At 31.5% G+C, this 15,259-nt stretch overlaps 3 protein-coding genes and 1 long non-coding RNA gene across 14 annotated transcripts in view; 2 read left to right on the plus strand and 2 right to left on the minus strand.

Moving 5' to 3' along the window:
- Positions 1-1,869, plus strand: part of LOC122569054 (titin) — a 229,553-nt gene extending 227,684 nt beyond the window's left edge. Inside the window, 1 exon segment of the mRNA XM_043729518.1 lies at positions 139-1,869. Coding sequence (XP_043585453.1) covers positions 139-341 — 203 coding nt within the window. The 3' untranslated portion in view covers positions 342-1,869.
- LOC122569057 lies at positions 1,678-2,768 on the minus strand. Its single transcript, XR_006317312.1, has 2 exons — positions 2,379-2,768; positions 1,678-2,288 (listed from the first exon to the last, which is right to left on the minus strand). It is a non-coding gene; the product is annotated as an uncharacterized LOC122569057 (long non-coding RNA).
- Positions 2,769-3,269: 501 nt separating this feature from the next.
- On the plus strand, positions 3,270-11,039 carry LOC122569343 (serine/threonine-protein kinase PRP4 homolog). 11 transcript variants are annotated; one of them, XM_043730243.1, is made up of 16 exons: positions 3,329-3,352; positions 3,991-4,161; positions 4,251-4,497; positions 4,566-5,047; positions 5,132-5,906; positions 5,987-6,334; positions 6,409-6,494; positions 6,559-6,705; positions 6,801-6,954; positions 7,032-7,284; positions 7,699-7,937; positions 8,060-8,260; positions 8,420-8,510; positions 8,589-8,980; positions 9,933-10,009; positions 10,480-11,039. In XM_043730243.1, the coding sequence occupies exons 1-12, from the start codon at positions 3,348-3,350 to the stop codon at positions 8,258-8,260; spliced, it is 3,108 nt and encodes a 1,035-aa protein (XP_043586178.1). In that variant the 5' UTR covers positions 3,329-3,347; the 3' UTR covers positions 8,420-8,510; positions 8,589-8,980; positions 9,933-10,009; positions 10,480-11,039. The 11 variants fall into 11 exon arrangements, with proteins under 11 accessions (XP_043586170.1, XP_043586178.1, XP_043586172.1 ...); XM_043730237.1 differs by having other exon boundaries at positions 8,060-8,980; positions 10,480-10,691; positions 10,866-11,039; XM_043730236.1 differs by having other exon boundaries at positions 8,060-8,720; positions 8,822-8,980.
- Positions 10,967-14,909, minus strand: LOC122569352 (inositol monophosphatase 1-like). Its single transcript, XM_043730269.1, has 6 exons — positions 14,736-14,909; positions 13,385-13,518; positions 12,127-12,386; positions 11,873-11,978; positions 11,662-11,813; positions 10,967-11,497 (listed from the first exon to the last, which is right to left on the minus strand). The coding sequence occupies exons 1-6, from the start codon at positions 14,793-14,795 to the stop codon at positions 11,391-11,393; spliced, it is 819 nt and encodes a 272-aa protein (XP_043586204.1). The 5' UTR covers positions 14,796-14,909; the 3' UTR covers positions 10,967-11,390.
- Positions 14,910-15,259: the final 350 nt, after the last annotated feature.

Here is a 15,259-nt window from a genome sequence, read left to right on the forward strand (position 1 = left end):
CAGTTGAACCAAAAGATACATTCGAGTACGAAAACTTCTGTATCTTGTTATTAAATTTGAAAAATGCTCGAATCGATACATCTAATTGAACAATTTGCTTTGACGCCTGCACGTGCAATTTTCTGTTTTATTTTCCAGAATTAGCCGTAGTGGAGCCAGTAGCAGAAGCTACCGAGAAAGGTGAAACCGCGTCGATGAGCTTCAGCACAGAGAACACGAGTTCTTGGCTACGCGAGCACAACATGGATGCCGATATCCATTCGTACGCGAGAGCGAGACTTCTTAGACAAGACGAATACTTCTTCCGCATTTGGCATTATGCTAAGAAACTCTTCGAATAAGCATTTCTACGATTTAATGGCTGAGGAAAGACGAAGGATCAATTTATATTCGTTCTTCGTTTTATCGAGGACCAGAACAATTTAACGCGCTAGTAAGACAAAAAGAAAATCAACAGAGACAGTAAGGAACATCTTTGATATTAATTTCATACAGGAATCTCATTCTTCTTTTTTCTAACGAAATTCTCAACAAATCGTGTTCGTATAATATTTCGAACGACTTGGATAATTATTTTCTTCTTCAGTGAATTCGCTTATCGTATCTATTTGATCTCTCACTTGAATATCGTCATTCGTGAAACAACGAAAACGTAAACATTATCGAATCGTTCCTCTCTTTTCTCGCACGCGTATAGAGACTAGATTTAATGTAAGGATCGATACTGGATGGGTGTAGAATCTAGTCAGCGTAGTAGTAATACTTTTTTTTTGTTCTTTTTTCATCTTTTAACGGACCAAGACTTCCTCACGTATACTTAGAGTCGATACAAATGGAAGAGGAATTCTTTCCATTCTTCCAATTCACGAAATAATCGATAATACTAATAATCGATAATGGTAATCGTATTACTGAAAATTCGTGAATCCAGCAAAGAGAAGTATGTTTGGAAATAAACTAAGAAATGTTATCAGTGATCTTTATGATATAGCTTATCTTTTTATTTCTCAAGCATTTTAAGTAAAATTATAAATAACATTAATTATATTCTTACTATCATAAAGATTCACTGTAATCTTTCTTCGTTTCTGAATTATTTAATATTATAGAAATTATTCTTATTTATTATTTATTGGTTGTATAATTATTTCTATTAATCAAATAATTCCATTATATTCGAATGAATAGCTAGCTATTCAAATGAATGGAAAGTTTGCACGAATTTTCAGTCACACGATTGCGCTGTACTTGAAGATGAAAACATCCTGACTTCCTCGGGATATTCCTTTCGTTAAAACTACGCTATTGTCAAATATTCGACGAGAAAATTCGAAAAGCCCCGAGACTAACAGATCGTCGGAGAATGTGATAAACGATCGGAATCGATCGAGTACCTTGTGTAAAGAAGAAATTTAGAAGCGATTTAGAAGCGATTAAGTATACTTGAACCCTTTCTCCCCCAATCCTAAACCATCCTATTGTCCATCCCTTCGTTATCCATGCCACCCTTTGTATTTATATTATAATTGCGAACGGAAAGCAACGTTCGGTTACTCACCCAAGTTTGCGAGGATTACTTTTAGTATTTATTCGTAATGTATAATGTTATATTTAATTGTTATTCGTCACCATTGCCGATATAATTAATAATAATTGTTCATAATAAATCGGCATTGGTGCCGATTATTCATGCGACTGGTCATTAAGAGACTAGAAAACGAAACGAAGAAATGCCACGCGTGGTTGGTGTCGCGAGACGTAACAAAATATAGGTGCAAAAACAACAGCATAATTCACCAACGACGCGTCGCATACTTCGACGTTATATTGTAAGACATTTTGCGAATTAAATTATTGCATATAATATAATATACGGAGTTTTTATTCGATGGAGAGATCCCTTTTTACCTATAGTAGGTTTCGTAATGTGTATTTTATTTTAAACTCGAATAAAATACCAAAGAATGAACAAATAAAGGCAATATGAGATGTGCATATGAACAGTTTTATTGAAATAGAATTTTAAAAGAAAACTTTTTATTAAATACAAATTAAATTTTTATAAAAATTTTACTTTTTAAATTTCATTGAAAAATCACATTATTTACAAACATGTTGTTTATTCGTAGAAATTTCTACGTGATTCTATGCGCTTTTATTCCCAGTGGATAACAGAGTAATGCTTCTTGTAAGTAATGATTTTGTTCCTCAAAGTAATTTCCACTATTCGCTTCCTTACCTTCATTATTTTATCGATATAACGATATACGTTGCGATTATAAGATATCCTGTTTTAAATCATAGGCAAGGTATAAAGTGAACCTAACACGCAATGTAAAATTATATCCCACGGTTCGAGGCTTACATAGTTCCCTTACCGTTTTCGCATGCGACATTATCCATTTGATACTTATACCGAAAGAGTGGAAAAAACCATTCATAAATTAAGTCGTAAAATATCAATATGGAAGACAACAAGATTCATTGTGTTCCAGGTTGTTTTCCTTAATGAATGTTAAGACTTGTTATATGAATGTAGAAATTATGTTTATAGTACTAATTAGTTCCAATTCTAACCACCATGAATGTCGTAATTTTATTCTACATTGAGTCGGTAACGTTGGAAGTGACACAAAAATGGTAGTTTCGTTTATGGCTAGAAAGCGCGCGAAACAAAAGACACAAAAATACAGTGGATTCATCTGACATTAAATCTATCTAATGCTTCATTTGTGCTTAAAATACAGACGATTGATTAAAATATTTTTTATTCTAGATCGAAAACATTGAACGAATTATTGAAATGGTAAGAAGATTCACGACATCCTCAAACATGTGATACAAAAATAAAATTTTATATTTTATATCTTATATTGTATATAGATTCCTTTATACATGTACATTCCGCACATCCTTTCATATTTAAACTTTTCATAAATGTATTTAATTCTGCCATTTATTTATGTATAACATGTTAATATACAAATATTATATAATATGTATTTGAAAATTGACTTACTGATGCGGGGTGCTGCATCGCGATGTTTCATCGATGTTTTCTCCATATCTTGTTGCACTGATTTACTATAAAGCTGCTATAATTCTGAAACTACTATTATAATAATACTCACTGAAGTATAATTTAAATTCAGAAATACGGTAACGATAAATTTAATAAACAATAAAACCGACGCGGCGCGCTTTCCTACACAAGGGTAATACAGAAACCGGAAGCAACCCTTCTTTATCGATAGCTCAGTATTCATCAAGATATCTCGAAATAACATAATCGAAAGAATATAAAATGGCGACTCAATGAAGAGTTCATATATTCGTGTAGTTGTTTTATGCAGTGCGTATCTATAGTTTTTCTTAACAACAATTTATAAATCATTATCATGGGGTAAGTCAGAAATTTCAATGAATATTTTTACGCAATCAGGAGAAACTTTTCCTTTCGATAAATCGAAGGATGTATAAGTCTGTATAATAGTCTGTTTACATCGTATGTGCTTATTCGATATTCTGTTTATTCTCGGAATAAATTTAGTATGTTTTTAACGTATTCCTTTTTTGGTATTGCGTACAACAATTGAATAAATACGAAGAAAAATATTTCTTCTTACTATGTGATTTTTAATGTAGATCTATCGAAAAAAATAACCTATTATGTCTCGTTACATTTAGATTTCGCAACAAAGTCCACTTAACATTATCCGTTTGAAATAAGATAAATGTTACATGTGACTCTAGCGATGATGTAATTTTTAGAATAGAGCTATTAATTTGTCACCTGTAAGATTTTATGTGTATATATTTCATTTTTTAACGTATATGAAACATTTTGAGTAGAGTTTCTTATTCATTAGCAATATATTAATCTATGAATTATACACATGTATTAATATACATATAATATGTTAATATATCAATATTAATATGCATATAACCATTTGTTATATAATAATTATTTGTTTAATTACATTTTAGTACATCAGATTTGGAATGTATGGAGTCTAAAAGAGACATGGTGACTATAGATTCTGAATCGGATATGTTGGTTGACCAAAGAAAGAAAAAGAAAAGAAAGCATAAACATCACAAACATAAGAAAGATAAATTAATTGAAAGGGAAGATGGAAGGATAGAACGTCAAGAACGGTATGTACAATATGTATATATGTTTTTTAATAATCAATTTATTAATACTATTTAATTCTACATTTACATTGTCATTAAATGCACTTTAGAAAAAAACACAAGAAACATAAAAGACCCAAAAAAGAAAGAGAAGTTGAAAATGGATCATTAGATGACAAAACACCACGTGTAATTCAAAAAGATTTAGGTGTAAATGGCAAAGTGAAAAATTCTTTACTAGAAGTGGTTTCTACCGAAGAAAGTGAAGATGAGAAATTGGTAGATTTAGATTCAGACGAAGTAGATTGTACAATTATCGAAGATGATATTGATCTGGAAGAATTAATGAAACAAAAGGTATAATTCTCTATCCAGGATTCAATAAAAAGTACATAAATATTCATATATTTTTAATGTTTATACAGGAGCGTTTGCAAGCATGTTTAGTACAGTACCTTTCGGATGAATCTGAGAAGGAGGATAAGGAACCAGATCAAGATGAAATTAAAGCTACTGAAACACCTGATGTTATACTTGTAGAGGATGATAGTGAAAATGACAATATACCCCCCAAAAAACGGGCTAGGAGTAAGTCTGGTAGTAGAGAACGCAAAAAAGTCACGAAACCTGAGAGGCGTGTAGTAGTAGATATGAGCAGGGATCGTAGAAATCGAGAGGAGCATAAAGATAAACGAAGGGAAATAGAAAGGAGACGGGAGGAAAAAGTTCGTACTAAAGAGGAAACTAAGAGAGATGATAATAGAAAAGATGACAGGCAAGTGCGAAAACCAAGCGATAGACATAGGGAGGATTCACGAAAAGAAGATAACAAAAGACGAATAGAAGATGATAAGCGTAAAGATTCTGTCAAAAGAGATGAGTCGCGTAAAAGAGAACAAGATAGAAGGTGTGTTAAATGTAGAACATTTAAATATATCTTTTTTATTAAATACTTTTTTATTAATAAATTTTAATAAACATGTGTTTACAGAGAAGAAGAGCGAAAACGAGAAGCCGATCACCATAATTCTAGATCTCGTAATGAATACAAATCATTAGATAAGACCGATAAATCTAGACGCGACAGTCGCGATAGATTAGCAAGTCGAGAACGACAAGGTAGTCGCGATCGGCATGTAAGCCGCGATAGACATGTTAGTAAGGACCGCAATGTTAGTCGAGATCGACATGCCAGTAGAGATCGACATATCAGTCGAGACAGACATGCTAGTCGTGATCGTCATACCAGTAAAGATCGTCCGCCTAGTCGCGATCAACGTAGTCGAGACAGACCTGCCAGCAGAGACCGGCATAGTCGTGATAAAAGAGACAGTAGAGAACGCCATACTAGTCGCGATCGGCCCAGAGATGGTAGAAGTAGTCGTGATCATAACGACATGCGAGATCGACGAGATAGTCGGAACCGCGATAGAATTAGAGAGCGATCAAGAAGTACAAGAAGATCTCGTAGTCCTATTAGGAGTAGATTGGATAGATATCGGAATGATCGTTATAAACGCTCTAGATCGCTCTCTCGAAGTAGACGAGACAGAGACAAACATACTAGAGATCATGATAGGGAGAGAGAAAAAAATGGTAAAAGGGAACGTAGTGATAAATTCAAAGACTCTTTGTCAGAAGGACTGAAGGTAGAACATTCAGAAACTTCAAGTGAAGAAGATATTAAAGACATAGATATCGAAGAAGAGGAAGATGAAGAAGCTATTATTGAACGTAGAAGAAAACAAAGAGAGGAACTTTTAAAGGTTCGTTAGTTTTATTGCTATTTAATTATGTTTCTTTAATACTGTGAAATAATAATTGTAAGTTCTTTTTTCTTCTCTAGAGGTTAGGCGGACCAAATGAAGATTCAAATATGTCTGCTGAAATTAATACTGTTCCCGCAACTCCACCTTCTGAAAGTCAATCAAATGTGTCACAGAAGTCAATAGAAGTTTCGTCTAATAATAACGAATCCACTTCGGAGAGTCATACCCCACCATTGCCCGAGAAACCAAAATCGCCACAAGTTAAAAAGAGAAAATCTAGATTCGAAGACGCTCCATCTGAAGAGACAGATAAAAATGAAGATACAAAACCGACAGAAAAAATTAAACAGGAAGAAAAACAAAACGCAAAAAAATCAAACGAATGGGACATGTTTGCCGAAGCAGACAACATAGGTGATTTTAATGTACGTAAGTTTTTCTCTTCTTTTGTTTAGTTTTTATATCTATTTATGTATTAAATATTAGTACCTTTTTATAGAGTCCCACAGTCGAAGGAAAACGACAAGGTGGACCAGATAATCCAAGTTTAACAGACAATTGGGATGATGCAGAAGGATATTATCGGTAAATTGCTTTTTTTTTTTCTTTTTCGTCCTTAATGTTAAAACATCTTGTTTTTTATTTTTAGAGTACGTGTGGGCGAGACGTTAGATTCCCGATATGTTGTTTATGGATATACTGGTCAGGGTGTATTTAGTAATGTCGTAAGGGCTAGAGATACTGCTAGAGGCAATTTAGATGTTGCTGTAAAAATAATAAGGAATAATGAAATAATGTAAGTCAACAATGAAATAACGTAATTTAACAATATATCTGATCATTTCACGATATTGAAGGTGAGCAATGTACAGAATTTTTTTATTTTTTTAGGCACAAAACTGGCCTTAAAGAATTAGAAATACTTAGAAAACTGAATGATGCAGATCCAGAAGATAGATTTCATTGTTTACGACTTTTTAGGCATTTCTTTCATAAAAATCATTTGTGTATGGTTTTCGAACCATTGGCTATGAATTTAAGAGAGGTAAGTATATATTACGTATATTTTATACTAATTAATTATTTAATTATTTATTTATTTAATTATTTAATTTTATTTAGGTTTTAAAAAAATATGGAAAAGACGTTGGTTTACATGTTAAAGCGGTAAGGTCGTATACGCAGCAACTTTTCCTTGCTCTCAAGTTATTAAAACGTGCAAATATTCTGCATGCTGACATCAAACCTGATAACATTCTAGTCAGTGAAAGCAAGTTAGTGTTGAAACTCTGCGATTTTGGCTCAGCGTCTCATGCTCATGAGAATGAGATAACACCGTATTTGGTATCAAGGTTTTATCGGGCACCTGAAATTAGTAAGTATTGTTCATTTTTATTAGTTAACAGATAATATATATTCACACTTTATTAATCTCTTGGGTTATTTGTTATTTTTATTTTATTTTAATTATCCTTAACTAAAACTCGAGAGATTAATCTTTGTTTACTTATCACTCTTCTACTTTAAACCAGCTTTTAATAGCCGTGCTATAGTATGCCCTTTAAAACATGGCACAAACGATTTAAAGATACTGTACGTATTAGATACGAACAGACGAAATTTCATAGCGGCTAGATTATATTAGTCGCATTAGTTTTTCAAACGTTAATAGCAATTGTATGTGACAGCTCTGATACATTGATCAAACCTACATTGGGGAGATCTCCACTGTCATAAAGATTTAATAACATTTATCAGATATCGTGTAAATAACATTGGCATTTTCTAGTTCTTGGTATATCGTATGATTTCGGCATTGACATGTGGTCTGTGGGATGCACCATATACGAATTGTACACGGGAAAAATAATGTTCTCGGGCAAAACGAACAACCAAATGTTGAAATTCTTCATGGACTTAAAAGGCAAAATGCCTAATAAGCTGATTAGGAAAGGCTCATTCAAGGATCTACATTTTGACTCTAACTGCAATTTCCTGTATCATGAAGTTGATAAGGTCACGGAACGGGTAAGTTATCTCTCTACTGTTCTTTCCAACCTTGTACTTTTCCTGTGTGGTAAGTAATCTAACGATTACTTGTACTCACAAATGCACGTGGATGATAAAATTGCTAACACCTATATTTTTAGGAGAAAGTTGTAGTGATGTCTACGTTGCCAGCCACTCGTGATCTAAACGCAGAATTAGGAGGAAATTCTTTGCCACCGGAACAAAGTCGGAAAGTTGGACAACTGAAAGACCTTTTGGAACGAACGTTGATGTTGGATGCAGGAAAGAGAATTACTGTGAACCACGCCCTGGCGCATCCATTTATACAAGAAAAGATATAGGTAACCCTGCCTGGGGTCCTTCCGCATCGGAGAATTCATTGACGTAATTTTACAAAAGAATGTTTAAAACGACACCGCTAACGATTCGTTGTATATCATAAAAGCATTACTAACATAATGCGGTGTCTCCTTATATCGAATGTCCTGTATCCGTTACAGCAGAAAGAGGCGGTGCAAAAATTTCACATTTCACTCGCCATTTCAATACAACAGGAGAACATTTGAAGACGTAAATACGTCATAACGAAAGGAAGGAAAAATTATTTGCATAACGTATTGTACTCTATCAATCTGAACTCTATTATTTAATTAATGATAACTATTGCAGGTCAATAGAGTGCAATATTTTTATATTAATTAATAACTACTACAGACGATGAATAATAATGTTGGAATTCACCCATTGATGCATTTATCAACGATTATAAAAACGACATATTTGTACTTGGCTCGAAACAATGTAGTGTATCAAAGGGCGTAAAAAATTATTTTTTCGTGTACATTTTTTTCAAATAGAAATCGCTTAGATTTGGTTTATTTCTTTTCTTTCTTTGTGCACAGCAATTATAAAGTATGTAAATCCAACACGGTGAATACTAGAGGAAGCAGCTTGGTGAATGTACGTCATAGAACGATATTTTTCCGTGGATGAAAATCAGAACCGGGAAAGTGACCGCCTCTTTCAGCATGAATTGGCCATCGATACTTAGCATAATGGTGGTACATAGTATTTTTCTTTTTCTCAATCTTTTGAATTTCAACACGTGACTTTCTTTACAAATGATAACTCGTAAATAAGTAATTATATCATAAATGGACGATAATGCGTTACATTCGCGACGAAGAATCCCAAGTTTGTGAAATTGTAAAACTTCCGAATTTGATCGTATAATTTACGAACATAAAATCTTCTTTTGTTCTTCTGTGCCGTCGCGTATATACGCACGAATGGCATCGAAGTTTAATGACAAGGAAGCTTGTACTGACGAGGATACAAATTGTATAGTACGTAGGTTATTGAAATAAAACAACACATACTTATCAGAATGAGAAACAAGCCCTGTATTTTATATTTTCAGTCTTAATCGCGCGCTATTCTCATGCAAAATTATAGAAGCACTTGTACGCAACGTATTTCCATAAATAATTATATATAAAAAGGAAAAAAGTACTGATTGTAATCTCTTTTTTATCTCGTAATGAAATGTTAGGTAGAGAATGTGTAACTTTAGAAAGTGTTGGAGAAATGAGTTATTGTGTTAACACTTTCACCATCGATTGTTAGCATTACAAGTAATCGTTTTCACATTAAAAGATGCATTTATTTAGGTATTGATGTAAAGAAATATGAAAAAAATAATGATGTACATATATATTTGCACTAAGAAATAGAAGTTTCAAATTGCATTACATAGAACGAAACTTATTTAATGCTTTATATTAACATGTAGTCACATATAGAAATATATAAGAACTTATATTTCGTTTCAACAGATTCATCATAGTAGCTTGCGATTTTGTATCGTTAGCTTCGTTAAATTTTCTTTTCCTCCTTTATTTAATATTGCGTTCTTTATTTATAAGATACGACAGAACGTCAATGCTGTTTGAATGGTTCATGGTATTTGCGGCTTTTATATGACCATATTGTACGAGATTGCTTATGTTTCAGATATGAGTCTTCGATTCAAAGCATCGATAAGTGCGAGTGGACCTTTCATGGGCTTTTAACGCCGTTCCCGTTGCAAGGTATTCATGGGGGACTGCCTTATGGGATATTTAGCATATCCGTTTCTCGTTAAACAACATAACATTGCAAATCAAAACCTACATAATTATATCGTAAAACAAAATCAAGTTATTCTAACGGTCATCCCTTATGCTCTATTCTCTTTGGAAGCAGATCAAATTTGTTTTGCACATGTTTATATATACATATCATTATATATTATTTTAAAATATAATTGCAAAATCATATCTCTAAATATGATAAATGAATAGTTTGATATTAAAGTTCCATTACCTCATTAATATTCTAAATAAAGAATAAGTACGTTTTTCTGATAATATGAGGAATTGAAAAAAGTGCTTTTACAAAATTCATAAAAGGGAAGCTAGATGTTTCGGGCACATTTCAATACAGAAATAAAATGAATACACAAAAACTTAGACTAACTCATAATTTTCTAATTGGCTATTTGGTAATGTTTCACTTGTAGCCCTCCCTGTGAGGAGGGGAGGCAATGGAAGAGATGATGAGATCAGTTGGTGGAAAACATGATGATGAAGGAAACGGGTGAGATTCTCTGGGCAGCAGCTTGACAACTGTATAAAAATGATGCCTATCGCAAAAAAGGATCACCAAATATTTAATATAAATTTATGTCAACAGGAAGGTTTGTCATAAAATTTCACTGAAATTAACAAAACCGTAAGTATTTGAACAGGTAAGATATATATGAATAAAAAAATGAAAATTATAGATAAACTTTTTTCTTAGTAATATGAATCTATCTAATATAATTTTTTAGATATTTATTATTAAGTAAGTATAGGTAATATTAAAAGGAGCATGATACTAATATTTATGGCTTTCAATTTTCAGATTACTGAAAAAAGATCCTCAAAAATAATTTTAATACAACAAAGAGCGACCTATAAAACGTATAACATGCATATAATTATAGGAATAAATTACACATGACATGATTGTATAATGGCACAGTTAAATTTATTACACATTATATTTCAATAAAAATCATAATTACTTTCACATTCATATACCTCTGATTTCAATATACAGTATTGTTACATACCATTCATTGAATATGTATCTTTTACACAGATTGCAAATTTTGTCTCAAACATTCATGTAAATGTCTTAATAAATAGTTACACTTTCGTAAATGTTTATATTTGTTTTGATTTGTAAACCTTAAATGCTTACGAAAACAACAAGAGTATAATGATCTGTGTTTTATTATTGAAACTAAATTTTATAAAAAGAAAGAGGTACGCAATACAGATGTTTATATACATCAAAGATGTACGTGATAACGTAATTCAGTATGTAGCAAGGCCTCTTTTCGAAGATATCCTTTTATGATATTTTCCATACACATTATAATTTTTAATCACGTTCGGGATAATACTGAACTAATACTTTGGCTAATTCTTGTGCCAACTCCATTGTTGACGCACATAGAACTCTTCTGCTCATGACGTCAAACGGCCCACCTAGAAACAAAACAAACGCACGTGCAAAGAAGAAGCAAACATTATAAAGAAACTATGTACATATCTATAAGTTTCAATACTATTAGAATTATTTAATATTAAATATTGTAATTTTAAAAAAAGGGTGGAAATTATCAATTTACTTTTATTATAAAATAAATTACCTGCTGGATCTATGCACACTCCACCGGCTTCTCTTACAATGATATCACCAGCTGCTACATCCCACGCGTGGATACCAAACTCGAAAGAAATATCCGCTCCACCGAGAGCAACCATGCACATGTTTAAAGCCGCAGATCCCAGAGCTCGTATTCTGTACAATAAATATAAAACTGTATAAAATGAAATTGTAGAAAAGTAATAATATTTTACCCGTGAACTTGTGAAGTAAGATTATTCGCATTTTCCAATACAATTTTCATCTTCTCTGTATCTCTGCTTGTGCCCATTTCCATCATTACAAGAGCTTTACGTAATTCTAAAAAAAATGAATTTGATTCAAACTAATTAAACAAGAAAAATATCCAACATAATTAAACTACAAACAAATATTTCATTTTATTTCCTACGATAAGTGATCCAGATCGATCTTCACTTATAATGCAAGAATCTATACATTTTTATACCTTTCTCTCCTGAAACCCTAATGGGAGCTCCATTCAGGAAAGCACCTTGACCCCTACGGGCTGAGAAGAATTGCTCCAAAATCGGGTTGTAAACTACACCAATTTCGGGAGTCTTGTTAATAAGCAGTGCGATCGATATACAAGTGTGGGGCAAACTATGCACGAAGTTCATTGTGCCGTCAATCGGATCAATGATCCATGTAGGAGCATCCGTGAGTTCAACTTTAGTCCCAAGCGAAGTTGCCTCTTCGCCTATGAATCTATCAAAATATATTTCCTCTCTATTAGAGAAACTCGATATTTTTGTTATCGCGGTATTTTATTATAAACAAAATTGTTACCTATAAATATTTATAATACACAAGATTTGTAATTTTTACTACCACAAATAAGCATATTTCTTCATTCTGTTCCTAAATATTTTATTTTGTACCTTAAAAAATACATAATTTATTTCGTTGAATGAAATTTTGTTGTGTTATTTAAAAATCAAAAAATTATTTTACATTTAACTTTTTGTTATTATGTTAATGATGGGATCCTAGAAGGATTCCAGATCGATTTCACGACTGGAAAATTCCATTGATGATCTGACGAGACCCTTCGCGACAGATCTGGTCCAAACACATATAACGAGCTTAAAGGGGATACAACGCGTCGAATGTTTCACTAGACAAGGTCAACTAGGAATCTGGGAATCTATTGAATTCATTACTGTTTCTTATTTAACAGAAAATTAAAAAAATGAATTAATCGAAATATTTTATTGACCATGCGTTATTTTTTTTTTAATTATATATTGGATGATACAGCACTTAGGTAATAACAATTTTATTAAAAAATCACCAATTTATTAATAATTATAATAAAATTACTACTTTATAAAATTTTTAATAATTTTTATTGGAATACTATCGATTTTGTTTTCTGTTAACAAATTTTTCTATAAATTTCAAAAGTATACTTAAAGAAATTCTTGATATACTCAAAACAAATATATTCATACATTTGTACAAATATTTCAATTGTTTTCTATAATTATATTAAAATATTTGAAAAATTACAAAGCTTATGTTAATAAATTAACAAAATGTTTTTTATTCGATTTAAAGTTTGACAAAATTATATATAATAAAATATATTTGTCAATACCTGTTTAAATAGTACGAAGTATATTATTCCATCTATTAGTGACTATAACTAATGAAATAAAAATTTTGAACAATACATATAAAATAATAAATATTATAAAACGTACTTGTGATCCGGAAATTTGGAGGAGATTCCATCGACTAGTAATTTTTCGACCTTTTGATCCCATTCAGTGACAAGGTCAACTTCGCAGGATTTCGTCATTGCATCTTTAGGTTGGTTAATTTTTTCCCTCACGATCTACAAAAAATCATAATTGAAACATAATTTTCTTTTCAATGCGAAAATCTTCAATAATAACAAGTCCTTTTCAAACGGAGAAGATCGAAAAATTTAAAAATTGAGTTTTATTTTTTGAGTTTAATTCATCTAATGTTCAAAATTTTTCAAAAATCTTAGGTTAGGTTTGGGTTAGATGTCAATAAATTTATTTAAACATGTTTGGAAATTCTTACATCGTTTAAAAAATACCCTAACCTTATGTATATGTTATATATGTAAATGGAAAACGGAAAATTCATTATAAAATTAAAAAATTTTTCGTTATTTTGTAAAAAGACACTCGAGTCAAATAATCGAAATTGGAAAAAGTCACTAAACTGTATAATTACTCAATTTCATGTACACAAAGATTTATAGTTTTGCAATTAATTTTCATACAAAAAATTTTATTCCAAGTGTATCATATATAATTAAAAAACTATTAATAGTTTGTTACAAATAAAATTATAATTACGTAAACGTTTTATAGCTTTTGTCATCGCTATTTCATTAGATGTTTAGATAATGATTCACTTAATGGTAGTATTTACATAAATGCTTCAGTAATGCGATTATATTTCATAATTTTGAATCATTAGTTGTACAGATCAAATGCATTCAACTCTTTATTAATATCTAATATAAGTAATAAATAGAGAAAAATAAAAATTATAGGTTATAAATTATACTAGTTATAGAGTTTAGAGAATCCGCGTAATATAAAACGCGTCATTTTATCCAACGCGATGAATTTTTTCTTCTTGGAAGCCAAACAAATACACATTCATGCTCATAAATTAGCGGCATTATTTATCCCCAGAAATTGACGCTACATAATACGCTAGAATATAATAATGTATAATATACGCAGGTAAAAAATAATCATGTGCATTAAAAAATCACTAACGCATCGATCAATTTTGTATTAAAATTCATATCATATCCAAGTGATTTTAAGACAATAATTAAAATTCATCATCGAAAATGAAACTGCGTTTATGTTACATGAGATAACATCAGACAGAATAACGCATAGGAAACGAAAGCAGTATGCTAGTTGAATAAGAACATAATTGAAATCTAAAGCTGCGTGTAAAATCGATAAAACGTAGCCCGCTATCAGCCAGGAATAACTCGAAACACAAAACAAGTTGTGGCTCCTTCTCATCAATTTCATCAAAGAAAATGTCACTCACCGAGCCAGCTTCCTTCACTAATCGAAGAACGGCTATGTAATATTCGTCGATATCGAACATGATTGATTAAAATGTTTGAAGTATTCGGAAAGAAAGCACGAGTTTAGAACGCCGTCATAACAGACACAAGTATCAACGTCGTATGCACAATGGCAACAGCTACAGACTAACTGACGTAACATCTTGTCAGCTGGTTTTAAAAAGGGTTCCTTTGTCACTGAATCACGAGTGAAAGCGACAGTGGCGACCCGGTTCGTACAAAATTTTGCTTCATAGCTATTCTTGCTTCCTTGATAATCGTAAAACTCCGATGCTTTGATAGTTTTCAAACATGTTAGATGTTTTGTTAATATATTGAAAATAAATGAAATTATTTTATTTGAAAATTTTGGAATCTAATAAATTAGACATTTATTAGATGGGTTTTTAATGGATTAATGACAAACGCGAAATTATTTTATTTGAAACGTATACATAATTATCTCGTTTAAGAACATTCGAAATTGGTAAATTATGAAATAAAC

This window comes from Bombus pyrosoma, linkage group LG7, assembly GCF_014825855.1.
Source record: "Bombus pyrosoma isolate SC7728 linkage group LG7, ASM1482585v1, whole genome shotgun sequence".
Lineage (NCBI taxonomy): Eukaryota > Metazoa > Arthropoda > Insecta > Hymenoptera > Apidae > Bombus > Bombus pyrosoma.